The sequence below is a fragment of the Miniopterus schreibersii genome (assembly GCF_964146895.1).
Source record: "Miniopterus schreibersii genome assembly, chromosome: 2".
Lineage (NCBI taxonomy): Eukaryota > Metazoa > Chordata > Mammalia > Chiroptera > Miniopteridae > Miniopterus > Miniopterus schreibersii.
Window position 1 is genome coordinate 160239637 of NC_138102.1, and position 25689 is coordinate 160265325.

General features: G+C 34.9%; 1 protein-coding gene across 3 annotated transcripts in view; it reads right to left on the reverse strand.

Moving 5' to 3' along the window:
* Nucleotides 1-368: 368 nt before the first annotated feature.
* The window catches only part of AEBP2 (AE binding protein 2), a 53709-nt gene continuing 28388 nt past the window's right edge, over nucleotides 369-25689 (reverse strand). For all 3 annotated transcript variants that reach the window (XM_081127380.1, XM_081127382.1, XM_081127381.1), the window contains exons 4-9: nucleotides 13846-14032; nucleotides 11362-11486; nucleotides 6504-6571; nucleotides 4906-5019; nucleotides 2461-2487; nucleotides 369-1943 (exon numbers count right to left, since the gene is read on the reverse strand). In XM_081127380.1, the coding sequence (XP_080983506.1) occupies nucleotides 1898-1943; nucleotides 2461-2487; nucleotides 4906-5019; nucleotides 6504-6571; nucleotides 11362-11486; nucleotides 13846-14032 (567 nt within the window). In that variant the 3' untranslated portion in view covers nucleotides 369-1897. The remainder of the gene's footprint in view (nucleotides 1944-2460; nucleotides 2488-4905; nucleotides 5020-6503; nucleotides 6572-11361; nucleotides 11487-13845; nucleotides 14033-25689) is intronic.

Here is a 25689-nt window from a genome sequence, read left to right on the forward strand (position 1 = left end):
TAAAAAATCAATAAAAACCTATCCTCAGGTTAAGGATTAAAAAAAATGTTCACACTTACTTGCCAATCATAACTGCTGGTTTGTAATAATGTTTACATAAACAAATTAAATACTCTTTCATTCATTTTAATTCCATATTTTTTGGTGTGTTAATAGTACAGGACCAGAGTCAGATAAGTAGCCCAAGTACCATGAGTGATTGAGTACTCAGAGGCTAATCAATAACCATGAAATTTGGTGTTGACATCTAAATATTTCTACCCAATGAAAAAGCTATTTTATTTGCTGGACCCCTAAAGAAAATATTAGATGTATATCTCAGATGCTGTTTTAAAATTTAATTGAATTGTTACAATTTTGAAACTAAATGTGATTTGCTTTTTGTTTTATTAGAAAAAATACTCAGCAAGGTCTACAATCATCGGTCAATTAAGAATGACTTACAAGAACATGAGGCAATAAAATATAAAATACAGGTACAAACTATATATCTGAAACACTTCTATTTGGCAATTTTTTTAACAAATCAAAATTTAAAAAGAACAAAGAAGATTGCAGATTACTTCGCAGATACAGAATAAAGCAATTAATGAAGTGCTTAAGCAAAAGAAAACAAAAAACGGTAAGAAAACACACTGCTTTTTTCTTTTTAAAAATAAAATCACATTTGCTACAGGTCATATGGATAATACCCTTATTAAACAACCGTTCCAGAATGTCTTATAGTAGCAGTGCTTTTATTTGCACTTCATTTCATTTTATATGACTCATTTCATGTATATAGCTCTTTACCCCATTGTTAACGAATAAAGTCCCCCATAATATTTATTTTTAAATTTTTTTTAAAAGTAAGCGAGAAATGACTTATGTATCATGTAACTTTCCCATTTTGGAACCAAAGTCTTCTATATTTTTGTCTATTCTTTCTTTAAAAAATTTAGTGTAAAAATTGCTGGTTTTTATATCACTGTAGTAAAGTGAAAACTCCTCAATCTGGAGTATTTTCTGCAGTTTGACTGCATATAACCACATACTTTACAATATGTCCTTCCAACAGTAAGGAAATGATTGATTTCACGGTCACTGTCAGAAATGAGTGCCATAATTCTATTATGGGTATAGGTCCTCCCTCAAAGACTTTCTGGAAGGATGTTCAATGTATTTTGTTCTTAAAGATATTAACAGTAGTACATAGTCCCTTAAGTCTGCAAAAGACATTTATTGTTAAAGAAGGTGCTTTATTAACAATTCCTCTGGCAGCACTAGTGAATTACAATATCCTTCAATATTATTTCTACCCATAATATATACATTTAACTTTCATGCCTCTAGAAAAACATCTACAGTACATTTCATAATATAAAAATATATTACAAATCTGCTGAATTATTTACAGGCAATGTTCTATTATCTCTATGCAACATTTGTTTGATACAATACTAACAAGTTACACATATTTCCATTTCTGTAAGTTAAAAAAAAATCCATATGGCTTCTTGCTTAACCAAGCAAGAAAGTGATTTTATTTTCCTTTTCAAAACCAACTTTGGTGCGTAAAGGATTGAGTTTGAAGATACGTTTAAAAAAAATACAATTTTTCTTACGTTAAGAAAAAACTAATAAACCAAATGCTTTCCTCAGAAAAAAAAAAAAAAAAAAAAAAGAATTAGAGGCTTATGTAGGTTAAAATGAAAATAGAGTATTATTAAAATATCTGAAATAAAGGTTTTTCAAAAACCGTTAACAGATTAGTTATATAGGCAAATATTAACATACTGTACTCCATGAGAAAACCCTAGTCCTGAAAAGGGAGCCACCAGACATACGGCAACACTCTTTAACAGAAATTTGCAGCCCTAATTCGAAAGACGAGTATTTAGTTGATTGCAAATGTCGTTCACTGTTTGCTTAAATACAAATTGAACACTTTTCTTATCAGAGTTCTGCAAAAGAACACAAATGGCAACCAATCACATCTATTTATAATTGATAATTTTCATTGCCTAAATATGTCCTAATATGACTTCAAATCAATAGCCACTGTCAAGACAAATATCCTAACAGTGCTTTTGGTATTTGTAAGGACACATGTTGTAATTATTTTTCTTTCCAATATAAACTAACTGCAATCACTAAAGGGGGAAAAAAAGCAGCTTAAAGCAGCAAGCATGCAAAGCCTTTAAGAAACCGTTCCACTAAGTTGCCAAAAGAGTGTTTGCTCAGTCTCCCACAGTACCATTCCATGAAAATGTGGATATACAGTAATATATTAATATATTCCACAGAAGAGCCTACTTCATTCACAGAATGTTTACACTAAGCATAAATATTATTCTAAATATTGGATTAAAAAAAAGGAAGGGGGTTGACTCTAATGTGCAACTTTTTACTAAACCCATTGTCAGTGACTAAGACTGCAGGTGTCCCCGCTTGTTTGCTTTTTATGTATTTATTTTTTACCTCTTCAACCTCTTCTGTGGCATTGTTCTAGAAAAAGAGAAAAAGGAATATTCTTTTATTCAACTGTATCAAAAACACATTAACTACTTCAAGAGACATTAAAAATATTTATAAAATATAGGCAATGTGATAGTCACTGATCATCACTAAAATTTATTTCCAAAGCATTCACACATAATGAATGCAAATTTATTTACATAGTATACGTTTATAATTAATTCTTTTTATGCTGCCTGCTAGCGTATTTCTAAAAAGGGATCTCATGTCTAACACATGCATTTTAACCAACTAGAATTTTGAAAACTGATGTTTAAAATCTCAAATAATACCCCAGCTGGGTGTAGCTCAGAGGTTGACCACTGACCTAGGATCCAGGAGATCTCTGTTCAATTCCGGGTCAGGGCACATGCCTGGGTTGCGGGCCCGATCCCGGGGGTGGGGGTGGGGGTGGAAGCTGATCAATGACTCTCTCTCATCATTGATGTTTCTCTCTCTCTCTCTCTCCCCCTCTCCCCCACTCTCTAAAATCAATGAAGATTAAAAAAAAAAAAAAAAATCAAATAAATAGGTTCTTTATGTAGGGGGTTCTATTACTCTGTATACCACTTTAGGGTAGACTAAAGAGCAGAAGCATGAAAGTTTAGACTCAAAATTAATGTTAAGGTTGTGGGGACAAGGAGGTACAGGTAAAAAATATTACCTCCACAGCAGTACCTACACGTCTTAAGAACATCTTCATTACCCAAGAATGGAATCAGGAAGTACTGTAGAATTAGTTACACTATGAGAACATGCAATTCCTACGCACTCAGATATCAGTTCTGAGACTGAATGATTTTTTTAAGTCACTTCCACTAAAATGTCTCAATTGCTTCCTATATAGCACAAGAACAGAAAAAAAAAGCTGGTTCTGTGAGAAAAACAGACCCATGGGGGGAGAAATAGAATGCAGGGCAGAAATACTGAAGTTAGTCTTAATCATATAATTAAGATTCAAGCCCCTCTGTCAACTCTTTGCCTAAGAGATGTTTACAACCAGTTGTAATAGCAGGGTGGCTCTCCCAAAATATCACTCTTTTAGAATGCTAATTTTAATTACTCCCTTCAAAGAGTAAGCAGAAATAACCCTAAATTAGGTGCCAGTAAATAAACAATATTCAATTATTTCTTAAATAGTGGCTTTTCCATATTTTGATAGTGGATTTCCCTCAACCGTCCTTTAAAGTCATTTCATTGTTCTCTATACTAGTTAATTTCTTGATAACTTAGCTCATTCCACACAAAAAACAAGGTTTTTTTGTACTTAGCACTTCCAACAAAAGGTGTTTTTTTTTAAATTTCTTTTTGGAGTAGGAAAAATTCAAGAGTCTCAGTGTTTGCACATGGCAAGGCCCATTATGTTAGAATTTCGTTCTCAGAAGATGTCTCAAATTATAGAAATCCTATTACATTGAATAACATTCCAAGAAAGTTGAGTCATGGAATGAAAAGAACCTTCGAAGTGTTAATTACTTCAAAATTTGGCATAGGATATATAGTCTCATGATAGCTAAAATTCACATTTGGGATTATCAATTATTGTATGTCCTCTTATTCTTATCCAACCTATTTCTATTGTAAAATATATATTAAATTAAAATTTCTTTTAAAAATATAGCAAGTTTGTTCATTAAGAGTGCCTTTATAGCATTTCCACCAGTTTTGAAATCACCCTAGTATACACTGTTTAAATAGAGGGGGTATGGAGTTCTGTCACGCACTATCTGTGCAACCTTGGGCGAACTATTTAACTACTGGCCTCAGTTTTCCAATCTAAAACAGAGATAGTGACACCTACTTCACAGGGCTGCTGTATGAGTAAAGTGTGCATAAAGCACCTAGCAAAGTGACTCAGCACATAGTCAGAAATGTTGGTCTCTTCTCCTCCCCACCCCAATACCTTCATAAGTAGAGCACACTAAAACAAAGATCAGATTAGAAAAGTGTTAGCAATGTAAACCTCTGAGCTACCTCTTAAGAACAAGAAGTAATATATAAACTGCTCTTTTGAAAACTTTGGGAAGAGTCTAAGTTTTAAAACCATAATCATTTATGGTATTTAGGGTGCATGCAATACATTCCAAGGTCTACAAAAGTCTGATATTATAAAAAGTACTACATACTTAAACAAAAGGAACTTATATAATTGTAAGTTACAATTACACTACTTAAGATAAGTCTGGAATTAAAGTGGCACACAAATTTTATGAAAATGTTATCTTTCTCAATTCTATAATTTATAAGTCTTTGTAATGTAACCGCCATATAGAATGCTCCAGAAAATAAGATTATGCTTGGTATTGAATTTGGTACTTAAAAAATAAATCCTTATCTTACAATCAATATTTAGAGAGATTTAAAGATTACAATTCAGAAAGTAAAACATCAAATCAAGAATTAAATCACCTGTATATGTTTGGGTCCAAAAGCAAGGCAGTATCTTTGGGTAGCTTTGATAAATGAACTACTTTAGTTTTTAACTGATGTCGCTCACTTTCATTCACCCACACGTCAGGCAAACTATAAATTAAAAAACAAGTCATACATAAAATAACATTAATTTTAAATTTACCCCTCATACACTTTCACATTACTCAGCCATTTCTGCTAGTTTGACAGAGCCACCTAGGGTTAATAAGCTTCTCAGAAGCCAAAGGAACTCAGCAATCTAGGTAGTGGAATGAGGAGAAATAGCAGGGTGAAATTTTAGGCACAAATTTGGGGATTCATTAGGAATTTTTGGTGGCAAAGCCGTATGAAACTTAGAAAAACATATTAGAACACACTGTCTGTTTTTCAGCTTGCTGAGTGAAATTCACACTTGAGCTTGACTTGATGGAAATCTAACACCCAGTTTCTTTAGGAAGAAATAAGTAAACCAACCCCATCAAGTTCCACTTTTTTAAAAAACTGCACGCATAATCAAAATTCTAAAATCAAAGAAATGGCCCGGCCGGGCGTGGGGCTCAGTGGTTGAGCATCATCCTAGGATTCAGGAGATCTCTGTTTGATTCCCCGTCAGGACACATGCCTGGGTTGCAGGTTCCATCCCCAGTTGGGGCGTGCAGGAGGCAGCCAATCAATGACTCTCTCATCATTGATGTTTCTATCTCTCTCTCCCCTCCTTCCTCTCTCTGAAATCAATAAATATATATTTTTTAAAAACCCCAAAAATCCTTTATTCTTTAAAAAGAAAAAAGGATTCTATTCTTGGTGCTCATCAATTTCATCCAAAATTTCTACAATATATATTACCTATTGTAATAAGAAAAAAATTTTAGTAAAAGGATAAAAAGAAAATTTAAAATTGAAATATCTGAATTAAGGAGCATCTGAGTAGTGCTCTAAAAAGATACTAAAATGCAAAGAAAAACGTAACGCTACTGGAAAGCTGGTCAATCCATTGTTTTCTATAAAAAATTGTGGGCTAGACAATGTTTAGAATTTTTTTAAATAAATAATTCAAACACTGAAAATCTTAAAAATAATCACATCCTATTAAAAATTGCTGAAACAACTTTTATTAAAAACAATAAGCCTGGCTGGGCGTGGCTCAGCCGTTGAGCATTGACCTAGGATCCAGGTGATCGGGGTTCGATTCCCAGTCAGGGCACATGCCCGGGTTGCAGTCTCGATCCCCTGCCGGGGGGGTTGCAGGAGGCAGCCGATCAATGACTCTCATCATTGATGTTACTATCTCTCTCTCCCTCGCCTTTCCTCTCTCTGAAATCAATAAAGATATATTTAAAAAAATAAAAATAAAATAAATGCCTACTTACTGGGGGGAAAAAAACAAAAAAACAAAAAAGGCTAGTTTTAAAGCTTATACCTTGAGCTAGGACTGTAAGCGCTTTCACAGATTTTCTCTTTAATCCTGACAACCTCAAAATATTTTGTAGTTTAATTTTTGTCTTTTATATTTGAATCCAATAACAATTTTTGAGTATAAGATTTTAATAAAAGACATTAGTCTATTAATTACACATAATATTCCAAATACTTACATGTCTTCAGGCATCCAATGAAGCAAAAGTTTTATCTTTCCAGAATCCTCTTTTCTCTTAGCTATTACCTAAGTAATAAAAAATCATAAAAATGATTTGTAAAACATTATTCTAATATATCATTAAAGGGCACTTTTAATCCTAATTAAGAACTTTTTGGGGCACACAGCAATATATAGATCTTGTAACAAAGAAACCCACATCTCAAAACCTGTATGTTCATATTAACCATTATCACCCCAATAAATTAAGAAAATAAAAAAGAACTTTTTGATTAGGAACTTTTTGACAAGTGTCATATCCTGGACCAGATATTACCACCACCACATCTTGTTCTGCCCTGTTTTGTAGCAATTTTACCTTTGGTTATGCATTTTCACTAAAGAGAGAGAGAGAGAAAAACCTGAAGATAAGGTTTGTATAGCCAAATAGAAAAACCATATTATCTTTATTAAGGGACTGAAAATGCTATTTACTTTACTATCTCCTAAGTCCATGGCTTAGCTAGAATGCTAACCAAGAATCCACACTGACTGGAATATTTTTAAAGAACAAGTAGTAAAGGAAAAATACTTCTGGGAGGGAAATGTCTGTAATTTACAGCTGAGGTATTTTTTGTTTGCTTGGGGTTTGTTGGTTGGTTGGTTGGTTTTATTTTAAATGAAACATTAGCCAATGAGTGTTTAGGCTCAATCTTAAGGAATCCACCTAACTTTAAGGGTGGATCATCAACCTGAACAAAAAGACCTATAGAAGTGTAAGTAAAACAATATACTTGTCATTCATTACTAGATTCTGAAAATTAAGGCAAAGCTTAAATAAAAACAGATCAAGATGGTATTTTATAACTTACAACTTCCATATTAACAAAACTAGCACTTTAGTGTTTAATAATATAAATCTCAGTATTTTTACCAAGTTTAAGTTCCAAACAGCCACACTAAATTATATGGCATCCTCAAAACATTAGAACTAAGTAACAGCAACACTCTATGCAAAAATAAAACACTTTCTATCTCCATTATTGAAAAACCTATAGTCAAGTACCCTAATTCTAGACTTGACAATGAGATTAACTGAAAAGCCCAAAGACAGAGCTGAAGATGCTAAAACAAAATACCTCTACAAAAAAATAAGATATGACAACAATGTAAACCAAGCAAGTACGGCAAGCCAATTGACTGGTAACTAGGAATCTGGTGACCTCTTCTGGAGAAGGCTCGAAAGAAAATGTTTCAATTAAAGAAGACAAATTAGACATACTGCACAGCATAGAACCTCACAGATACATTTTTCTGCAAATTGTTTCATTATCAGTATGATTATTTCCTATAAAGGTTAATTTGGTAACTAGGAAACTTAAATCTGCAGTTGGTATTGAACATTTTGACTGCTAACATAAATGATTCTGCTTAATACATACTGCCTTCATCAAAACCTTCCCAGCCACAGGACTTCGGAGAATTTTGCTCACCTAGCTCCTTTCCTTTCTATTGTGTCCAAAAAAGACCTTTTCCCATTATGGATGTCTCTGCCTTCCACTTTCCCCAGGAAAAAACATTCTCCAGATCACACTCCACCTTTTGTGATTTTCCCTCAGTCAAGGTTACCTCTGCTTCCCCAGTGTCACTTGTGTGTACAAGTCACTTTTATTCCTGTTTTTAAATTTATGACAAACATACGTTTCATGTTCTTAAAACCTCTCGGATGTTTTATACAGCTAGAAAGCTTATTTTTATTGCCACAGACTCTTTTGACTCTCAATAAACTTTTAAATTTTCTTCCGGACTCCTTACATCACCACCACTATTTTCAATTCTTTCCCTTTTTTTCTTTTTTTATCATCTCAATTCCTTCCATAATAAACCTAAGGATTTTATCACAGGAACTACTCTAATGAAAGCATGTGGAAGTGGGGCTTTGCTTTTTAAAATACAATCTTCTTTATCACCGTCACCCCTCCCCTATTCCCTAATGTGTAGAGATACCTGCTCAATACTAGACCATTACTTCATCAGATTTATTGCTTATTAAATCTTAATGAGCCCCAAACCTTAGTCCTTAAATTTCTTCTCTCTTCTATTTATACTTAGTTCCTAGGTGACCTTATTCAGTCTGATACCTTTAAACAGCACTAATACGCTAAAAACTTCCATATTTGAATCTGTAGCCACACCTATTCTCTGAGCTCAAACTCTTGTGTCCATCTCCCTACATGACACAGGCACTATATGGCTCTACAGAAAGTGCTGAAATTATAGCTCTTAATACATCCCTAACCCCCAAACTGCTCACCACAACAGCCTCTATTTTAAATGGCAATTCAATCCTTTGGCCAGTTGCCCAGGCGAAAAAAACTGAAGTCATCCTTGCCTCTTCTTATCAAACCTGACATGTGTGTGATCCATCCATAATTAGTGTCAGTACTATTTTCAAAAGATATCCAGAATCTAACCTCTTTGGCATCTCCACTAGCAGCACCATTCCGGTACTCTTTCACATGAGATACTGAAAAGACTGATCCCCTTATCTCTGCACTCTGACCTACAGTCTGTTCTCACAACAGAGAAAACAAAAGTGAGCACATTAAAACTTACAGGAAAGGAAAGAGATCAGTAAGTTCTCTAAGGCGAGGGATGGAGACAGAGATGAACTGAAGTTACAACAGACAAGATTTTGAGTGATGGGACTGTTCTGCACTTTTAGTGTGGTAGCAGTAGTTCCATAGTTAAGTAGAACTGTCAAAGTCATAGAATTGTATACTTTTAAGTGGGTGCAGTTTATATCGCTATGCCTCAATAAAAATTATTTTAAAAATCACATCAGACCATGACTGCTCAAACTCCTTCAATGGCTTCCCACTACACACAGAATAAAAACCAAGGTCTTAGTCCAACAAAGATCTACCTAGTACTTCTCTGACTTAACTCCTACTCTCTCCGCCTCATTCATTTCCTCCAGCCACACTGGCCTCATCACTGTTTTTCAAAATAGCTGGCATATTCCCATTTCAGGATTTTGTACTTGATTTTCCCACCAGCTATGATGCTCATCCCCTAATAACTGAATGGCTCATACCCTCTCTTTCTTTAAGTTCTTGCATTTTTACTAATTTATTTGTTTATCATGTCTCTTCCACTAGAGTGTAAACATGGTTTACTGTTTTGTTTTAACCTGGTTTGTTCACGGCTACATCAGTAATACATGGCACACAGTAGGTGCTCATTATTTAAGTGAATAAACAAATTAGCCCCATTGCTACACTCTGGGTCTGGGAACCACGTCTTACTGAACAATTTATAGGCCTACCAAAATCATAAACCTACGTTACCAAACTTCAAAGGAGGACAACCAATCATCCCTGGCAAGCAAGCTACTGATCTTGCTGAATCCTAATAAAATTCCCAATGTAACCACTTTAACTTTGTCTTCAAACCCTCTAATTTTCCTTCCAACATTAGATAACTACATTTCTAATGTTCTTTAAAATAACATAAGGCCCTGGCCTGTGTTGCTCAGTGGTTAGAGCGTGGGCCCATGAACCAAAGGGTCATGGGTTCGATTCTTGGTCAAGGGCACATACCTGGGTTGTGGTTCACTCCCTGGAAGGGGCTCATGTGGGAGGTAACTGGTCAATGTGGCTCTCTCACATGGATGTTTCTCCCCCCGCCCCACTCCCTCCCTTCCTTACACTCTCTCTGAAAAAGTAATGGAAAAAATATGCTCTGGTGAGGATTAACAACAATAAATAAATAGATGAATAAATAAATAAAAATAAAAGAACATAGGTCTGCTATACCTTTCCTTAAACCCACACTCACATCTCTCATGTGTTTCAATGTCAGAAAAGGTTCCCTTTCTTTGTGTCTAATCTTTTAATTTCTTGCCTTTAATTTTGGAAATCAAAATCAAAACTAGAAATTTTGAACTGGAAGTATACATAGAAGAAAAAGTAAATATGCCAAGAAAACCTTGTTATTATAGGAGATAGTACTGATTTTTTGTATTTAAATTCTCATGCATTTTAATTGAACTATAAAAATACAACCTTAATTTAGTGTATTTCATATTTCAACAGCCAAAATTAAACAGTCTCTTTTTCCAGGGATTCAAATGACTAAGAGCCTGGTCTAAAATTTTTACTTCTACTATCTATCACCAAACTATAGCAATTTAAATATGACTGGATAATAAAATGGCCAGGAGCATGGGAAGAAAGAATACTCTATTAACTTCTAGTTAACAAAATATATACTATGTATTGCTTTTACAAATTTGATAGTTTTGTATTTGTGTTAAGCAACATAATCATTCAGCAAATATAATCAGTGCCTAGTATGGTATATCAGAGACAACTGTAAAAACCTAGGATACATCAGTGGAACAACACTGAACAAAATCCCTCTCCCTCACAAAACTTTAATTTGATAGCCATTATCTTTTCTGTTTAACACAAACTTTAAATGTGTGTTGGGGGAGGGGGCGACATGCAGTATACGAGGATTTGAGCTAAAAGGAATCTAATGTTCTAATTTTACAAATGACGAAACCAGGTCAAAAAAGACACCAACTATGCCTAGTGGCCCAAATGCCAACCCAATATTCCCAAAGAGCTCAAATTAAAGGCTAAAATAGTCAATCTAATCATAAAAATGTCAAATTGTGGAAGATACTTGCTTTATAACCAATAATACAAGTAATTTTTTTAATGTTTACAAAGCAAAAGGTTTTGTGATTTTTTTAAAAATGTGTTTTCTTAGATTTTGAGCTATTTAGAAATATTATTATGAAAGTCAAAATACATGTTCTCGCAAACCTATACAAATACTTCAAAAAAACAAACAAAAGCAATACTTACAGTACTATGAAAAACAACACTGTGTCCCTTTCCTAAACTTTCTATATGAGCTGAGAGGTTAAAGCATATGGCTCGATGTCTTATCGCATCCAGTGTCTGTGCATCGAAGAAATCATGTGGTCGTGCTAAAAGTCAATACAAAAGAGATAAAGAATATTTACATAAATAAAACAGTCTGCCAAGCAGCCATGTAGTCCGTTTTCCACAAAAATATGTAATAAGTAAAATGGAAACAATTAACAAGTATCAATCTAGTGTTTAAATCCTAAATTTTCTTTGCTTTCAAAACAGAGTCTAGCTGAAAAGGGTATACAAAAGCTAAATTCCAACTAATGAGTGAATGCGGGTTAATTCAACCCCTTGGTGTTGACTTCAGACCTTACAATTTCACATTTCAGCTACTATCTCTTTCATATACTTTTGTATTTTATTCCAGTATCTCTCCTGAGCACCACTCTGCATTTTCAACAATCGATGACCACTTCCATCTGTGTACTACACTGAGATCTCACTCACCACAACCAAATATACAGAATCCACTTCATTAACATTCTATATTAATATGTAATCAAAACTTTTTCCAAATTTAACAGCGGTAATATTATTTGGGGGGTTTTTAGAAGTATTTTTTTATTATAAATAACTCTTCTAAAAAAAAAATCTAAGAAAATTATAAATACATTTTTGAATGCCAAGGAGTCCATCAAAATTCTTTCTAACTCTCAACTCCTCCAGTTATCAGCTGTGTGATTTTGAGTAAATTCCTTAAATCTTAGCCAATTCATTATTTGTGAAATGGAGATAAAACATCTACAGATGATTAAGTAAAATAAATACCTATGAAAAATGTTTTGTTAAGTCATAAAGCAGTTTACATTAATAAGCTTATACCACTTTATAAAGAATAATAAATGCATAAACCCAGGGTAAACAGTCTTTTAATGTGATTAAAACAAAGTTATACACTGAAGATTTAATTTGGTAAGAACATTTTTAAAATTTTAACTTTCCTCCTACTATTATTACAAATTGTGTTAATTTTTATTCTTAATTAGAACATAGCTCAAAATAAGGAAAATGAATTTATTTGTTTTACAACTATGGAGTTTATTAATACATGTAATTTTATAAGATCATCTGTAATTAAAAATTAAATTTTACAGACAACAAAAGAAATGGCTTGATTTCCTGGTACAGCATATTCTGAATTACATGTAGCTGATCTACCACACTATTCTGATTTACTACCATGTGGAGTGGATTTAACTCCACCATTCATAGAGCTGTCTGAACATCTACACAAATCCACCAGAGCTTTTGTGAGGGATGATTTCAACAAACTGGCATACACAAAACCACCTAGATACCTCTGTTATTGTGGGGTTTTTTTTCTCAGAAGGAAATAAGCAAAACACCAACTAGTAACAAACTAGCAGAAACCATAAGACTAAGAATGCAATGATGCTGGCAAATCAGTAAGAAAAAGATATTAATATTTACAAGAGAAGAGTCATGATTTTACCTAATGCCGAGAAACAAATCCCCTTCCTATTAGATCTGTGACTAACTAGTATACCTTCCCCATCCTCTCCAAATATGCTTTTTCCTGGGAAAGATAAGCACTTAGAGAAAATAAAAATAACTAACCTCTCTAAATCTTTACAATAATAAAGGAGCCCTCAAACTTCAGATTCTATTCTAGTCAGACCTTAATGATGCTATGTCCATTATTAAAATAGTCTCCAAAGCAAGTGAGTGTCATGATCCATTAGAGTAAGGAAAGAAAATACCTCTTTTCATCTTGATGTTTTTCAATAGTCCTTCTTGGTAACTTTTATAATGTGCATTAACACTGTTACCTGTTTATACTATATACATATGTTAGAATTAGGTGCCCACACTTTTTTTTTTTAAACTGGTGAGTTGCATAATCAAAAGGTAAATGGGTCCATAACCTAAATTCAGTTGTCAATTCTTGCTCCCAACATTTACAAGTCTTATCATCTAATTGTGTTCTACCCTAAATATCCAGGATACATCTCATCATCTAGTCATTAAGCACACTACTGTATGTGTGTGCCACAACAGACTCTGAGGTGCTGAAAACACATACAAATAGTTTGGCTATTCACACACACATCACTTTGGAGCAGATATAAACTATCTTAACTTTTACTTGATTTTTACCTTTAACATGTTAATTTTTCTAAAATATTGTTAGAAACACCAACACTGCCATGTTTTAAATTTTCTTAATTTAGAACAGAATCAAAGTAGTCCTCAAAATCTATTTCTATACAGTTTGTATTCTAAGGCCATATACATTCACACTTCCTTAGCTACTACAGATAAAACTACATCACTACAGGTATCCTATCTGTTTATTATTCTTAACAAAAATAAACAGAGAAGAACAGTAAAAACTGAATATGTTCAAGATATAAACAAAAGCATTATAATACAGATTTTCAGTGAAACACTTACGTAATGAGCGTCGTCTTTTGTTCTTTAATTTCCTCCTTTTGTTTATTCCAGCTTTAGAAGGAGATTCTTCTTTGGCCTTTGGCTGGCTAGAAACTTTTGAGGAGTTCTGCTGACTAAAGTGTGTGGGTACATGGCGAGCAAGCCCTCCCTGAGAAGCAAAGCTGGCATTGCAGCCACCGACGACACACTAAATAAAAATAAAAAGGGTATCAGGGATGCTGTGTAGGGAACAAGTATAATATGAATGAGTGAATAGTTCACATTTTCAGAAGTAAATCAGCAACGCTATAGAACTAATGCCAGAAAGAAACTAAGAACCCTTTCATTTTATGAGTTGCCCACAGTAATAGACAATAGGCAGTGGCAGAGCTGGAAAATAAAACTCAAGTTTCATGACTCGGCAATTTACTGCTCTTCCCACTATAAGCAAGACAAAAAATAGTGGATTCTTCTTCCCAGAAAAATCAGTTTTGAATTAACTACTTTTTTAAGAGGAGCAATAAGTTATTTTACATCAAAAAATTAAATATTCTGACAACTACTTGCATTCCTGGATTTTTTTAAATTATTTTTATCTTACAACATATATTTCAAAAGCTCCAGCAGCCTCCCTACTATTCTAACAGCTAGGAAAGAAATACCGATTTTTAAACTATTAGACCTAGCCTCTCAGAGAAGACTTTTGTTCAGAGATGGACTTTTGCAACCTCCCTATAAGTTCCAATAAATACTGCTTCTTGAACTTTCTGTACTTGCAAAATTGAGAAAACAAAAGGTCAACTACTTAGGTCAACCTGGTCAATCTGCAATTCCAATAATGAATGCAGAATGCTTGGATATCACTAAAATTACAATATACAAATTAGCTACAGTTTAAGTGTATGATTTCTACTTCGGCCTTAGGAAATAACATTTGCAAGTGTTCTAACAAATGAATGTTAATTAAAACACCATTTTCCAAAATGAACCCCGAACAGCAAAATCCACAGCTAGATTGCTGGTGTCTTTTCTATTAGTAATTTATTCACTTTACTTAGTTTACTTTACTGACATGACAACCAAACTCCAACCATGTAAATCTGTAATGTTTAACATCAATTACATCCATCAGATTATTCCTAGGTGGTTCAATTTATATTACACTTTAACAAGATAACATCACAAAAAAATCTACATGCATTTCCAGGGTCTTTCTTTCAACAGGCACAGCTACCATTTTAAACCTCTAAAAACACAATACATAAAAAAAACCACCTAAATATATAATAGATTGGCTAATTCATTTCAAAAATACCGCACAATACAATCCTCAATTAGTAAGAGATCCTAACTTTATTCACAAAGTCTCTCTAAAGCTGCCTAAGTGAAAGGAGCTCACCCTCTCTTGAGGGGGTCCTTCACTGCATATCTAGATACTTATCCCAACTCATCCTTTCCATGCATTTTGAAGGTAAGAATATGAATATACATATACATACATATACATATATACACACATATGTATATATTTCCAGAAGCATCTTGTAAATCATAGATATATTTCTAGATATCAGCAGAACTGAACTGCTTAGAGAATCTGATAAAACCAATGCTGGCTAAAACACTTCATAGCAAGCTCCTTATATAGTGTCATTAATAATAATTATTTTTACTTTGATATACAAGAGACAATTTTCTGGACTCTAATAGCACTCAGCATTACTAATAAAAATCTTTGTCTACTCTCAGGTGCACACTAAGAGGCAGAGGAATGAGTCAAGATTTTCGTTCAAATAATTGTCTACTTTATGTCCAGTACTATACGAGATTCTGTAAGTATAAGGATGACTGACATACAGTTCTCACCCTGTAACTGCTTACATATGCTCAGCAAGACAAACATATAAAGAGACAACCCTGAAAAGAAGCAACTGACTATATCCAGTACTTTAAAATAATATTTCATTTACTTCTTACAAGGACCCTATCAATAGTGTGGTCCTTAGATAGCCTGCATCAAGAATGTTCAGTTATTAAAACAAACAAACAAACAAAAAAAAACCCACAAAAGTTCAGTTATAGCCCAGCCGAGCATGGCTCAGCAGTTGAGCATCGACATAAGATCCAGGAGATGGAGGTTCAATTCCCCGTCAGGGCACATGCCCGGGTTGCGGGTTCAATCCCCAGCAGAGGGTGTACAGGAGGCAGTCAATCAATGACTCTCTCATCATTGATGTTTCAACTCTCTCTCTCCTCTTTTCCCTTCCTCTATCTGAAATCAATAAAGATACATTAAAAAAAAAAAGTTCAGTTATAGCCCTAGCTGGTTTGGCTCAGTGGTTAGTGTTGGCCCAAGGACTGAAGGGTCCCGGATTCAATTCCAGCCAAGGGCACGTACCTCAATTGCAGGCTTCAGCCCCAGGGCCCCGTGCAGGAGGCAACTAATCGATGTGTCTGTCCCACATCGATGTTTCTGTCTCTCTCTCTCCCTCTCCCTTCTACTCTCTCTGAAAAGCAATGGAAAAAATAACCTCTGGTGAGGATAAAAAAAAAAAAAGTTGTTATAGACTCTTACCGTGAGAACAGTATCTAACGGTTACTGAATTCTTAGAACTTAAAAATTTACTACACATACTCTGAGTACCAAGAAAGAAGGCTGCTTTTTAAAATTCCCATCCTCTGTAGATTACCATATTGCCATATAATGACCCTGTCCACCACAGGAGCCAAGAGACAAGTATTGCTACTTACCACATAAGGCAAAGCTACTATAACTAAGAAACCAAATTTTTAAATTTTATTTAAATTATTATTTACTGAGGTGAAATTCACATTTCATACTACGTTAAAAGTGCACAATTCAGTGGTGTTTATGTATTCACAATGTTGTATATAACCATCAGCTCTACATCCTTGCCAACATTTATTTTATTAAAACCATCCTAGTAAGAAGTAGTGCCTTTAGGTTTTTATTTGTATTTTCTTAATAACTATTTTAATTTTCAATTTAAACACAATCCTTACCTACTGAAAAACTTTAAAGTATGTTTGGCACAACTTGGGTATACGAATCTACCTCTGAAACTGCAAATTTTGTAAAATGTAAACATAAAACAACTGTTTAGCATCTGAATTGAGAGTGTTTTAAGAAGAATTACACTAATGGGACAGTTCTGCACTACCCAATACATTTTAGCTATTAGATACATATAGCTACTGAGCACTTGAAATGTGGCTATAAAATACACACCGAAATTAGAAGATTTAATACCCCAAAAAGCAAAACATTTAATCAATTTTGTATACTTATAAAAATAAGTTATTTCAAAGATATTATTTAAATTATTTTCGTCTGGCCCGGCTGGGCGTGGCTCAGCGGTTGAGCGACAACCTAGAATCCAGGAGATCAAGGTTCGATTCCCGGTCAGGGCACATGCCTGAGTTGCAGGCTCCATCCCCAGTCGGGGGCGTGCAGGAGGGAGCTGATCAATGCCTCTCATCATCGATGTTTCTCTCTCTCTCCCTTTCCCTTCCTCCCTCTAAAATCAATAAAAAACATATTTTAAAAAGAAATATAATAGAATCACAACCACACATATTTCACTTCAATACAAATCTTTTACTCAAAGGAGAAAATAATTTAAGGGTCATCTAATCAATATTCCACTCATTAGTGTGCATCAGAGAACAGGTGAGAGACAATCTGCTGTCACCTCAAATGGCCTGTAGCACCTTCATTCCTATTCACATGAGCATTTCATGATACTGAGTGCAATTTTAGTGTTCAAATATTCACGTTTTCACCCACATATACAACAACCTCTGAACTTAAGCTACCTCACACGATGTTCTGATGAATAAGCTACCTGTTTCAACAATTAAAAAAACAACTGGTTTTTAGAGATTTGAATATTTTAAGTGTCCTATTTCCCAAGTCCACTGAAACACTATGTTGTCTACCACTGTGGTGAGGTAGCTGTTCTAAAATCTGAAACATGGAATTACTGGGTATTCCCCCTAAACAGATTTATTCAAATGAAACAATAATAACACTGTCTTTGCTAGTATTAAGACTATGAAGTACTATGAAAATCTATAAGGGGCTACTGAAACAAAATAGAAAACATCAGTTTCACAGAAGATACAGTAGTATTTATCAACGGGTAACCTAAAGGAAAACAAAAATTTCAAGTAGAAATGTTGGTTTCTAATTTTTGACAAATGTAGCACAGTAACATGAGATGACAACATCGGGGGAAACAAACTGGGTGAAGGTACAGGAAGACTCTCTGCACTATCTCTGCATCTTGTCCCTTAATCCAAAAATTTTCCAAAATAAAAAGCTTTTTAAAATTCCAGGTAGAGACCTGGCCGTGAATGCATAAACAAGTGGAACAACAAGACAATCTTTCTCTCAAATCAATAAAGAAAGAAAATTTCAGGTAGAAAGCACAGCCTATACAAAACCATAATGAGGGTAAAGTGTGATCTATTTGAGAACCACTAGTGGCATAGTGTGGCTGGAACACAATTTCCTATGAAGGTATAGTAAGGGAACGAATAAGAATAGAGACACAGGTAAATACCAGGTATGAAGACCTTACTATGCTTCATGCCAAGAAAGGTGAGTTTCAATTTGGAGAGAATGAGGAATTACCAAGAATTTCAGATAGTGTTGATTAACAACCACAGAAGATGAACTAGGATAAAACAGTAGGGTGAAAAGCAGCAGTAATATTAAAAATATACTGTGAGTCAAACTGACAGGACTTGCTACTGTTATTTATTTCAGGGGAGTACAGAAGTCTAGAAAGGAATCAAGAACAACAAAGGGCTCTTAAAGCCAAAGTAACTGGATGGAGTACTTACTATTTACTGAAGCTTGAGTAGAATCATGTTTGAAATTGAAAACCTAAAGATTTCGTACATGTTAATTAAGTTCAAAATCTCTATTAGACATGCAAGGTGAATACACTATTCTGGAAGCCAAGAAGGAAAGTTAGGGCCAGACATAAGCATCTAAGAGTAAACAGAATACAAACAGTACTTAAAACCAAAGAACTGGCTGTGAATTTGTTTAGGACAGGAGTCCACTTGCAGTTGTCGGCTAATAAAAATCTCCAAAGGGACGGACATACATACATACATACATAAGTAAATAAATAAATATAAATAAAACCAAAGGACTAAATGAGAACACCTAGGGTGAGAACTTTTAAGAGCATTTTCTCTACATTTAGAAGTCAGGTAGAGCAGAGGAGAGCAAAGCAGACTAGAAGGAGGAGCCAATAAGTCTGGAAGGGGGGGCTGGGAAGGGAATGAAAAACAGGGAAGTGAGACATCAAGTAGGCCTAGAGAAGAGTAAGTTAATAAACACAGTAAATACAGCACAGGCATTTCTTTATCTATGCTTTTTTCCCCTCTCAAAGAGCACTGAATTGGTAACCACATTTACCAGAGAAATGCTTAGTAGCAGCTATTATATCACTAGGTGAACTAACACAGCTCACCTAGTGATATAATAGGTGATATTTCTGTTATAAGGACCCCATAAGACAAATACCTCATAGGCCAGAGTTTCTTAAGCCTTGGTGCACAACAGAGTCACCTGAAAGACCTTTTTAAATCAAGCAATGCCTGGCAACACATGCCCCAGAGAGTCTCATTTAATTGGTCATGGGTGCAGCTTAGGTACCAGAATCTGGGTGCCCAGTGGCACAGTTCATATAGTAAAGGAAGAAACTCCTGATTTTTACTGACTTTCCAAATAAGATCCCTACCATTCTCCAACAGTGACCAATTCGTTTTTTGTTTTTTAGTATCATGATGTTCATTTCAACTGTTGTCCCTATTTATACTCAAACTGTACCATCTTTGGTGAGGGGGAGGAGCCTCCTAAAACTTGGCTGTCAAAGCTAGGCAAGATGGGAGCTTCAAATACAGACACACACAAACATACAAAATGGCAAAGAAGAATTAATGAAAGATAGCAAAACAGGGTGTTTGAAGTTTTGTATTATTAGAAATTTCTGTTGAAAAGCAAAAGATTATCGCCCGGTCGCCGTGGCTCAGCAGTTGAGGACTGACCTAGGATCCAGGAGATCTTGGTTCGATTCCCAGTCCGGGCACGTGCCCAGGTTGTGGGCTCCATCCCCAGTAGGGGGCGTGCAGAAGGCAGCCGATCAATGACTCTCTCGTCATTGATGTTTCTATCTCCCTTTCTCTCTCCTCTCCTCTCTCAGAAATCAATGAAGATTAAAAAAAAAAAAAAAAAAGATTATCACTAAAGTGTGTGTGTTGTGTGTAAGGTGGTGGATGTGTTAAGTAAATGAAAGGAATCCTTTCACAATTGTATATGCATATCAAATCACAATGTACTTTAAGTATCTTACAATTTTATTTGTCAATTCTACCTCAATAAAGCTAAAAAGCAAAAGACTTTTAAGTTAGCAGTATCAACTACCATTATAGAATAGATCACAAAGGAACTGAAGAAATTATTTCATCACTCATCATAGTGAATGATGTAATGCTAGTATCATCACTCACTGTGTCCTGTAACAAATTACCAGAATTTGTCTGTGTGCACAGCTATAAGCCACCTCAGAGTAAGGATATAACAGTTTAAGTCTGGTTTCTTTTCTCTTTATCAACCTTTTAAGCTATGTTCTTAGTCCCCAAATACCTAAAGATTGACTATTTCAGAAAAAGAAAGGCTCAGTTTTTCAAGCACTACTCTATCACAATGAGAAGTTATTCAAGTATGTCAACATCATGAAAGGAATCTATCATGTTGAGCTACATAAGAGTAGTTGCTGAGGAAAATTACAATAAATTAATCCAAGACAACTAAGAAACTATAAATATTGTGTTCAAAGTAAACAGATATATCAGACTAGAAGAGAAAAGTGTGTGGGAAGAAAATGAGCTTACTTGAAAAGTCCAGCTACACAATTTCAACATACACATACAAATTTACCCAGACAAACCACTGCCATATTGGCAATAAAGAAAAAGGAAATCAAAACAATCACCAAACATGCTGTATATAACTAATTTTTTTTTTTTTTTCAGTTGAGTAAAAGATGTGTAAGAAACGTTGGGCTGAAACAACTTAGCCATGATGAAGCTTAATATTAGATGACTAACAAGAATCAAAATCAGCCCTACCCGGTTTGGCTGAGTGGTTGGAGCATCGAACTGAGGACTGAAGGGTCCTGGATTCGATTCTGGCCAAGGGCACGTACCTCAGTTTTGGGTTTGATCCCCGCCCTGGGACGGGGCGTGTGCAGGAGGCAACCAATTGATGTGTCTCTCTCACATCAATGTGTGTTTGTCTCTCTCTCTCTCTCTCTCCCCCCTTCAACTCTCTCTGAAAGCAATGGAAAAAATATCCATATTCTTTTTTAAAATAAAAAAATCAAAATCACAGTTACAAAAAGAAAGGGCCAAGAGAATAAAGAATCCCAAAATCCTAGTACTATAAACACATGTAATGTGTCCAAACCTTTAATTATTATGTCTTACTATGTTTAACAAAATGACAGCAATTTCCTTTCCCACAAACTCTAAATATACATACAAAACAGAGGTGTATATACATGAACACAGGGTGCGGTGAAGGGGCTTATCTAGGAATAATCTTTGCATTTTAATTATCAGGGATAAATATTATAAAAAACATTTGCTGAAACCTTTAAAACCCCTTAAAACAAAGGTCCTAGCACACACTCCCTGCAGGAAGCACGCCTGCCCATGCCATTCCCTTCCCCTTCTCCTACAGGCATGCATCTCCTAAACCCTAAGGGACCCCACGAGACTTGCCGCCAGGGGAGCAATGGGCAGTGGCAGCTTGTTACAGGCTAGTAACCCCCTGAACCTATCCCCAAGGCCCCCTTTTCTCTGACTCTCCAGTGAGCTGATAGCAGCCCCATCCAGTCTCTCTCCTGTTGCTTCTACTATCCTCCTATCCTAGGCCCTTCCTTATTTCACTGTCCCCAGTTCTAATAAATGTACTCTCAAAATAAATTTTTAAAAATGTATTTGCAATACGTATAATTGACAAGGGACTTATTTCCAAAATACATAAAATATTTTAAATAATCATAAGACAAACCATTTAATAAAATATAAGCTTAGATACTTCACCAAAATAGGAAATCCATATAGCCATAAATACATGAAAATGTGCTCAGAATTATTATTCACCAGAGAAATAAAAAAATTAAAAAAAACAGGATGAGGCAACATTACACAATAACTAGAATGGCTAAAATTAAAAAATCTGATAATACCAAGATATAGAGCAACTAATACTCTCACTTGCTGCTGGTGGGAATTAAAATAATATGACCAATTTGAAGATGAGTCTGGCAGTTTTTAAAAGCTAAAAATGCCCTATTCTAGGACTCAGCAATTCCACTTATAAGTATTCAGCCCAGAGAAATGAATCCATGTGTGCAATCAAAAGACACGTAGGAAAATGTGCAGCTGATTAATAGTCCCCAAAGACTGGAGAAAACCCAAATGCCCATCAGCATTAGAATGGATAAAATATGATTTATTTGTAAATCTAATACTACATAGCAATTAGACACTGTTATATACTATGTAACTAAAAAATTTTTCAAAAAATAAGAGATTTGCCTCAAAAACCACATCACTTTTTCTATCTTGAGTCAACTACCTAACTCAACTTCTATTACTCCCTCCCAGCTCCTATTATGCAAAAGAACGACCCTTGAAAAATGGGGTATGAACTGTGTGGGTCCACTTATACACAGATTTTTTTCAATAAATACAGTTGGCCCTCTATATCCGTGGGTTTTGCAACTGCAATTCAACCAAACTGCAAACTGAAAGTAGTGTTTTCGATCCACGGTTGGAAATCCACGAAATGTAAATGTGTAGGGTGGGGCTGACTGTAAGCACTGCTCTACACCAGTTTATAAGGGACTGGAGCATCCTCGGACTTTGGTATCCTTGGGGGTTCTGGAACCAATCCCTCCTGGAAACTGAAGGCTGACTGCAGTTAAGTTTTGGGGGAGTCAACAGTAATGCTCGGATTTTCAGTTGCACATTTAACTGACCTCTAATCGATGTTTCCGGAGATCCTATCACAGGTCACCATTAAAACACTTAACACATTTCATTACTTTAATCTATTTAGATTTGTATAAACCTATAGAATGTAAGTTCCCTGAAGAGCAGAGGACTGCCTTTCTTATGTACCTTGCTTCCAAAATGCCTACCATATTGCCATGTACTGAAGACATCAATAAATGTTTTCTTGATTTAAATGATTTCTGTAACTTACAGAACAATGCCTTGCTACATCATACCCCTTAATTTTTGTCTTTTAAAGACAATTTCTTTCCCCCTCTCCAATGGGAATCATTTACAGTTTCTAAAAAGATTTGGGGAAAGCCGGGCCGGGCGTGGCTCAGAGGTTGAGCATTGACCTATGATCCAGAAGATCAAGGTTCGATTCCAGGTCAGGGCACATGCCCGGGTTTCAGGCTTGATCCCCAGTAGGGGGCATGCAGGAGGCAGCTGATCAATGACTCTCTCATCATTGGTGTTTCTATCTCTCTCTGTCCCTTTCCCTTCCTCTCTCTGAAATTAATAAAGACTTATTTTTAAAAAAAAAGATCTGAGGGAAAACACCATTTGTACAAGCTTTGAAAATAACCTGCACATCATAATCAACCAGCAACAGAATTGCTGCCTTAAATAAAAATACATGAAAATACACACGATGAGAAAGTAAATTATTCTTTTATTTCAATGATAACCTCTTCCATTTACTGGATCCATACTGTACAACTCTGAGGTCAATATTATTACCAGCTACACATTAGACAACAAGTTTAAAAACCTGTCCCAGGTTACACATTTCTAGTAAATGCCAGGGCCAGGAACTGTAGTATGACTACAGGAAAGACTAGGATATTAAAGGTATAGGACCCACAGGCCAACAAAAAGGTCAATTAGACCATTTATTCTTTAAAAAATAAAGGAAAAGAAATCCAAAGGGTTAAACATATGAAAAGATGCCCAACATCACTCATAAACAAAGAAAAGCATATTAAACTACATTAGGATGCAATTTTTCATTTACTACATTGGCAAAAATCCAAAAGTTTGACAGCACCCTATTAGGAAGGCTGTGTAGAAGGCAGTCGCTCTAACATTGCTGATGAGGGCATAACTCCCAAGGAAGGCAATTTGGCAATACTGATCAAAATTACCAATGCTTATATAGCTTTTGATACACCCACTCATATCGTTTTGGGAAATTTTTCCTACACATATAAGCATACAGGTACAAAATGACATATGTTCAAAGATTCATCACTGTAGCACTATTTGTAATAGCAAAGATTAGAAACAACCCATATGTCTATACAAGTTTGGTTAAATAAACTGCTACAGCCACACAATGAAATACTATGAAACTGTTAAAAAAATAAAAAGAGGATATTCTCTATGAACAAATATGGAAAGAGCTCTAGTATAAAGTATGTTTTTAAAAAAAGCAAGGTACACATACAGACAATAAAGATGTTAATAGTGGGGGAAACTTGGTGTAGGATATATATAAAAACTCTATAATCTTTGTAGTATTTCTGTAAATTTAAAACTGCTTTAAAATAAAAAGCTTATTTAAAAAAATATAGATAGTATAGTTTACTAGACTGTAAGAAAGAAAGAAGAATGAGATTACAAATTTATCTGCGTTAGTTTCATATATTAATGCTCGAAGAATTCACTAGAAACAAATGGGAGTTATTCTGGGGGAGAAGGAATAAGGGAACAAGAAAGGGAACAAGATTTGCAATGTAAATTATTTTTATATACATTCTTAAAACTTGTTAAAGATTGTCTTTTAAAAAAAAAAAATTAAGTGGCTCAGTGATTGAGCAGTGATCCCATGAACCAAAAGGTCACAAGCTGGATTCCCATTCAGGGCACATGCCCGGGTTGTGGGCTCGATCCCCAGTTGGGGGCGTGCAGCAGGCAGCCGATCAATGACTCATCATTGATGTTTCTCTCTCTCTCTCTCTCTCGCCTTCTCCTTTCCTCAATCTGAAATCAATCAAGATATATTTAAAAAAAAAAAAGGCAACTCCACAAGAATTATCTTCTACCTAATGAAACCCAAGGGAAGTTTCTGGCACAGTATTTATATACCAAGAGATATTATGGGTTTAATAACTATTAAACTTCTTCAAACACAAACTTTCAGTCTCTATGGTATATGCTTTCCATAATTACAAACCAAAATATTTTAATTTTTAATTAAGATAAACGGAAAAATAGTTTTTATTAAAAATTTGCTCTTTATACAGATTTCAGAAAATACACCTATTGGACACAGTAATTTACAACTAAGCTCTGCACAAGACCTCAAAATTGAGTGAAAGGAATCAAGTATCTTAATGTTCTACAATTACAATTTTCATACAATAATCACTGTTTGCTAATAAAAAGGCTGAGGGGGGTGGGGCAGGGTGGACTGGCTCAACATGGAGAAAAAGGGACATCTGTAATATTTTTATAAATCAAAAAAATAAAATGCACTGGTTTCATGTTATCTCTTGAAAAATACACGCATTAAAAAAAATAAAAATAGCCCAGCCGAGCATGGCTCAGTGGTTGAGCATTGACCTAGGATCCAGGAGATCGGGGTTCGATTCCCGGTCAGGGCACATGGCCGGGTTGCTGGCTGCAGCCGATCAATGACTCTCTCATCATTGATGTTTCTATCTCTCTCTCTACCTCTCCCTTCCTCTTTCTGAAATCAATAAAGATATATTAAAAAAATAAATTCAACTTTATAAAAAATAAAAAGGCTGAAAACTA